The sequence below is a fragment of the Halichoerus grypus genome, chromosome 9 (genome assembly GCF_964656455.1).
Source record: "Halichoerus grypus chromosome 9, mHalGry1.hap1.1, whole genome shotgun sequence".
NCBI classification, from domain to species: Eukaryota; Metazoa; Chordata; class Mammalia; order Carnivora; family Phocidae; genus Halichoerus; species Halichoerus grypus.
In genome coordinates this window covers 112,126,455-112,133,042 of record NC_135720.1, presented here as the reverse complement: position 1 = coordinate 112,133,042, position 6,588 = coordinate 112,126,455, and the positions used below count along the sequence as shown (strand labels likewise).

The 6,588-nt window shown below is 45.6% G+C and overlaps 1 protein-coding gene across 1 annotated transcript in view; it reads right to left on the bottom strand.

The window, feature by feature from the left end:
- Window positions 1-2,950: 2,950 nt before the first annotated feature.
- The window catches only part of PXT1 (peroxisomal testis enriched protein 1), a 47,344-nt gene continuing 43,706 nt past the window's right edge, over window positions 2,951-6,588 (bottom strand). The window contains exon 4 of the mRNA XM_036097193.2: window positions 2,951-3,619. Within this exon, the coding sequence (XP_035953086.2) occupies window positions 3,515-3,619 (105 nt within the window). The 3' untranslated portion in view covers window positions 2,951-3,514. The remainder of the gene's footprint in view (window positions 3,620-6,588) is intronic.

Here is a 6,588-nt window from a genome sequence, read left to right as displayed (position 1 = left end):
CCGACTTCCACTCCCGCCCCGGCGGGCTCTGGGGAGGGCAGGCGCCGGCCCCGGCGGGAGAGCAGCGGCGGGGGCTGTCTGCTCGCCAGCCGGGAGGCGTCGGTCCTGCTCGCAGCCTCCCGCTCTCGGACGGCTCCTCGGGCAGCCTGGCCCTGGCTCCCAGGGGCACGGAGGTGAGATTCTGCGGGATCTGGGGAGCCGAGGGAACCCCTGGTCCTTGGGCTCAGGACAGCAACAGAACAACTTCCTGTCACCCCTGTGTGTCTCCGCATTTGGATGGGAGGGACCTTAGGGATGAGTGACCTTCCTGGCCCTGACCCCAACCCGACCTGCCGTTGGGCCCTGTGGACGCTCCACCATCCCCGCCGAGCCCCACCATCAGAGCGGCTGCGCTACTCCTCCTGACTTAGACCCTAGTACCCTGTGGAGCCTGGCGAGCGCCTTTTCCCAGGTCTCTGGCTCCCCCAGGCAAGCCAACACACCTGCCCGAAGAAAAGGAGGGAAGCCTTCTGCGGAAACTCCGAAGTTATAGATGCTGTTATAAAGAAGGCTTAGCACTGATACATCATGAGCTCCTAGAAACTAGTAAGAACGGGGCCAGAAACCCAATAGAAAAATGGGCAAAGGATATGAATAGTCAGTCCACACAAAACAAAATGTTGAATAGCCTGGGAACATAGAAGAGGATGCTCAGACTCACTCATTATAAAAGATGTGCAAATAAAAGTTTTTGAGATACCATTTTTTTGCCTGTTATTTTGGCAAAAATGCAAAAGTTTACTAACATAATCTGCTGGAGAGGCTGAGGGGAACAGAGAGAACACTGGGCAGCCGCATGGAAGGCAGTAAGATGATGAGATCTGGCAAAGTTACAAATGCACATAGCCTTCACCCAGCAATCCCACTACCAGAAATATATTCAATAAATCTACCTGCACAGATCCAAAACATACGTGTTATTGATTTCAGCATGGCTTATGATGATGACTGATTAGAAACAATCCAGCATCCATTAAAAGGGGGTTGATGAAATAAACCATGATAGATCCATTTAACAGAACACCATGCACAATCTGACAGAGCTCTCTGTGATGATGGCAAGCTCTCCTAGAGGCAGTGCAGCATAGCAATTAAGAACCTGGACTCTGGGGGCGCCTGGGTGGCTCAGTCAGTTAAGCGTTCAAATCTTGATTTCCGCTCAGGTCATGATCTCAGGGTCATGAGATCCACCGCTTCGGGCTCCATGCTCAGAGCAGAGCCTGCTTGAGATTCTCTCTCCCTCTCCTCTGCGCCACTCCCCCTCAAATAAATAAATAAATCTTTTTTTCTTTTTTTTTTTTTTTAAATCCTGGTGGATCCTGGCAAATGAGAGCAGAATCCTCTAATTTTTTTTTTTTTTTTTTTTTTTTTTGACAGAGAGAGACAGTGAGAGAGGGAACACAAGCAGGGGGAGTGGGAGAGGGAGAAGCAGGCTTCCCACTGAGCAGGGAGCCTGATGCGGGGCTTGATCCCAGGACCCTGGGATCATGACCCGAGCCGAAGGCTGACGCTTAACGACTGAGCCACCCAGGCACCCCAATAAATCTTTTTTAAAAAGGAGAAAAAAAAAAAGAAAAAGAAGAAGAACCTAGACTCCGAGGACAGCCCGGCTGGCTTGGAATTCCAGCTATGTCACTTACTGGTTATGTGCCCCTAGATAAATTAGCTAGCCTCTCTACTGCCTCTCTCCACTAACTGCCCAGTTTCCTTAACAGTAAAACAGCGCGGTGCCTGGGTGGTTCACTCGGTTAAGCATCTGCCTTTGGCTCAGGTCATGATCCCGGGGTCCTGGGATGGAGCCCTGTGTTGGACTCCCTGCTCAGTGGGGAGTCTGCTTCTCCCTCTCCCTCTGCCGCTCCCCCTGCTTGTGCTCTCTCTCTCTCTGTCAAATGAATTAATAAAATCTTAAAAAAAAAAAAACAGTAAAACAGAGCTAATAATAATACCTGTCTCATAAGGCTGCTATGAGGAATAAATGAGTTAACATTTGTAAGACAACTAGAATACTGCCTGATCACCATGCAAAGCAAAAAAAATCAAGGTACAGAACAGTGTGTACTACATACTACCTTTTGTGTGTAAATATATATATATTTGTACAAAGAAGCTCTGAAGGGATATGTAACAAGCTACTAGACATACCTGGGATTCAGGATAGAAAATAAGAGCAAGATGGGGCGCCTGGGTGGCTCAGTCGTTAAGCGTCTGCCTTTGGCTCAGGTCATGATCCCAGTGTCCTGGGATCGAGCCCCGCATCGGGCTCCCTGCTCTGCGGGAAGCCTGCTTCTCCCTCTCCCCTCCCCCTGCTCTCTCACTCTGTCTCTCTCTGTCAAATAAATAAATAAAATCTTTAAAAAAAAGAAAGAGCAAGAGTTTTCATTGGAAACCTTTTTATATTGTTTTGATTAATACCTATCAAAAGAGTCAAAATAAATAAGAAAGATGTTTTAGCATCCTTTCCATGCCAGCAAGCCAAAACCTAAAAAATGAAGGAACTGTATAGGCATTGCGTGAGACAAACTGAAAAAATGGGGACATTTCCCTTTGGAAGGACAAAGGCAATGCTACATAATATAATCAAAGTCTACAAAATGTTGAACCCATATGAGCAGGAATAAGTGGAATCCCTTCTTCACAAAAGATACATGCACAGGTATTGGGGCGCCTGGGTGGCACCTCTGGTTAGGCAGCCAGCTCTTGATTTTGGCTCAGGTCATGATCTCAGGGTCATGAGATTGAACCCTAAGTCCACTCCAGGCTCAGCAAATAGTCTGCTTGTCCCTCTTTTGTCCCCCTCTGCCCCCCACCCCCGCTCTCCCTCTCAAATAAATAAAATCTTAAAAAAAAAGAAATATGCACAGGTATTTCATGCTCAAAAAATAACAATATTTATTTCATTTTTAAAATTAATTTTTAAATAACACTCTTCCTACAAAGAACTCAAAATGTATACATAGAACTTATAGTTTATAACCACAAACTTTCTTAATACTTGTAATACTTCGAAAAGGGGGAAGAGAGGGACAGTGAGGTAGACAGAGAGGTAAAAGAACAGGGCACTGCAGATCTGGACACAGGCAACAAGGGTGGGGCCAACAGCTGGCTGGAGGGCCTGGTACCCCAGGAAGGGCCAGGAGAAAGCACCCATTTCTTTGAGGATTAGGTCCAGTTTCACTCATGGAAGAAAATGCTTAAGATTTCCTTACAAGGAGCACTGGGACCATCCACAGCACTGGTGTTTTCTAAGTGGCAGGGCCTCCTTGGGCTTTCCAGCAGGCAATCTCAAACATCTCATAGCTGGTCGCTCTGCATAAACGGCCAGTGAGCCTGCCATTCTCCAACAAAGCAGGCGTGAACTAACACTGATGGGTAAAAAGAGAGGGAGACGGAGAAGGGTCTTCTTCCATCTGTTGCAGTAGGATTCAGGGTTTCTCGGAGGACAGGAGGAAAGCAGAAGTTGGCATTTGCATTCCTTTTACATCAAGTGGTTATTCCAGAGAAAGCGCAGCAACGCACGAACTCCTCCAAAGAAAAGCAAGACAAAATGAGCCACTGCCTCCCTGACTTCCTGTTGAAGATCCTGTTTAACACAAGAGCGAGAGAGAGAGGTTTTAAAAAACAACAGTAGAATAATCCAAAGATAGAAATTCAATATTAAGATTAATTCAGTGAGGGACACCTGGGTGGCTCAGTTGGTTAAGCGGCTGCCTTCAGGTCAGGTCATGATCCCAGGGTCCTGGGATCGAGCCCCGCATCGGGCTCCCTGCTCAGTGGGGAGTATGCTTCTCCCCAGCCTGCTGCTTCCCCTGCTTGTGCTCTCCCTCTCTCTCTGACAAATAAATAAAATCTTAAGAGAAGAAAGATTAATTCAATGAATGCCACAAACAAACTCCTTGGAGTTATGAGTCATACGAGCAGGACAGTATCTCCGTCTGTTTTGTAATGGCCACATCCTCCACACGCCTTGGGAAGTTTTCCTCTGGAGATGTTTTCCCAGCATCTTAACCATCAGCAAATTATGGCTTCTTTTCAGGGCTGATAATCTCTTCCCCTGGCTTTGCAGAGCACTTCCTTAGTCCTTTCAAAGAAGCAAGACGTTTGCTTTGGGGTTGGAAGAAAGGATAGGACTTAGCTGAGTGTGTGGGGGGTTGAGTATGAGTGAAGCTGGAGGTGACAAAGAGCACAGCAGGTCTGTGGAGCAGTAAGGAAACACCACTGTTGATCTGCGAACATCAAGAGAAGAGAAGGCTGAGGGTCCAATACAAATGGGTCTCCCCGTCCCTGCCCTTCCTCCTGAAGTCTCCTTGGGGAGACCCCTTGGGGGCTGTGAATGGTGCCTCCTCTGCTCAGAGCTCTCCAATGGCTCTGCCTCAGGCCTCCTGGGGACCTCAGGGCCCCGCCTGATCTGCCCCCACCACTGCTCTGACCGTTTCTTTTACTACTTTTTCCCTTACTCAGCCTCAGCCTCACCGCCTCCTTGCTCTTCTTCAAACATGCCAGATCCGCTTCTGCCTCAGAGTCTTTGCTTTCCACCTGCCCCCACTGCTCGCCCCCAGATATCCATGCTCCCTCCCATACCTCTGTCAAGGTTTTGCTCAAAAGTCACCCTCTCAGCAAGGCCTTCCCTCCTCTACTTAAAACTCTAAATCCCCCAACATGCCTCACTCCTTTCCTTGCTGTATTTTTCTCCACAATATTTATCAGTGTCTGATAAACTATATACTTTATTTGCTTATAGTTTGTCTCCCTTTTAGAATATCAACTCCATGAGATCGGGAGTTTTGTCTCTTTTATTTATTTTTTTAAAAGATTTTATTTATTTATTTGAGAGAAAGAGCACACACACACGAGGAGGGGGGCAGAGGGAGAGGGAGAAGCAGACTCCCTGCAGAGCACAGAACCCAATGGATGCAGGACTTGATCCCAGCACCCTGGGATCATGACCTGAGCCGAAGGCAGCCACTTAACCGCTGAGCCACCCAGGTGCCCCAGTTTTGTCTCTTTTAATCTCTGCCATATCTCCAGTACTTAAACAGATCCTGACACACAGTAGATGCTCAATAAATATTAGTTGAATAAATGAATGAATAAATGAGTGATAAACCAATAGTAGCAAGCTAAAGAATTTAGGCTTTGTCCTGTCAGCAACTGGGAATCTTTAAAGGATTATTTCCCTTTAAAGTTGATATCAGTTAGGAAAGTTGAATGAACTTCCTTCCAGGAAGGTAGATGAGAAAATGTATGGAGCACCAAGTCAGATGCTCATGAGCATCTGATGCTCATCTGATGCTCATTCTTACATATACGTAAATTCCAGTTTTGCCACTTAATTGCTGAGTGACCTTTAGTTACCTAACCTCTCTGAACCTCAACTCCTTCTCCTGAAATACTAATCCACTAATCCATAAAATTATTGAGAGAATTGAATGAAACACATAAGAGTCTTTCAAAGAGTACCTGGAAGAAATTGTTTAGTAAATGTTAGCTTCCCTCCCCTCTTTCTAACAAACTAAGAAATTCCATATGCGTTATTGTACCAGTCAGTGTCCCAGAGGAAACAGATGGCACACTTCAAATTAGGATAAATCAGGGAGAGTTAAATAAAGAGACTATCTACAAAGGTGGGGGACACACGGGGTGGTGCAATTCCCTGGGCTGGTAATGTCTGAGCTGTTGCCACTCCTAGGCCTGTAGGGATGGGGTTGGGGGGAGCACAGTTTCTAGAACCCAGAAGGAGAGAGTCCTATGGAGAAAAAAATCCCAAAGACATATTTAAGATCCTAAAAGTGACGGGAAGACTATTTTAAAACATACTTTCGGGGCGCCTGGGTGGCACAGTTGGTTAAGCATCCAACTCTTGGTTTCAGCTCAGTCGTGATCTTAGGGTTGCAGAATCAGGCCCCAAATTAGGCTCTGTACTGGTGGAGTCTGCTTGAGATTCTCTCTCCCTCTTTCCCTGCCCCTCCCCCTGCCAAATAAATCTTTAAAAAATACAATAAAAACAAAACATACTTTATATCTAGGAAAATTACATGCCACAGATGAAAAAGAAAAAGAAAATACCAGGTCCTTGAACCAAAATCCCTCAAAACCCCTAAATAGCGAAACAGAAGATGCTATTTTGAGAATCAAGGCCTATTTGAAAACAAAGAACACGTGCTTAAGTGAAAAGGACAAGAAATCAAGCTATGTGGCAGCTCAAGGAGAATCCATTCAGCAGACAAAAGTATAGCTAAGTGAGCTCCTTGCTAGGGAGTTCCAACAGCAAGAATAAAAGTTTCTTTAAATACACCAAAAACAGGAAGACATCTGGAGAATCAATGTGACCACTTGATTAAACAGAGTACAAAGGAAAACAAATGATGACTATATATGAAATATATCATTCCAGATTTGAAATTCTGTTAAAGGTGCTTGATTTAAGTCTTCAAGCAGCAGAGTGAAGCCTTGAACATTTTAGAGCCAAACTTTGGAGGAATTTTTAAAATTATTTTTTAAATGTACTGTGCTCTATTTAAAGGTGTTCAAAAAGGCAATTTTGGGGTCCAG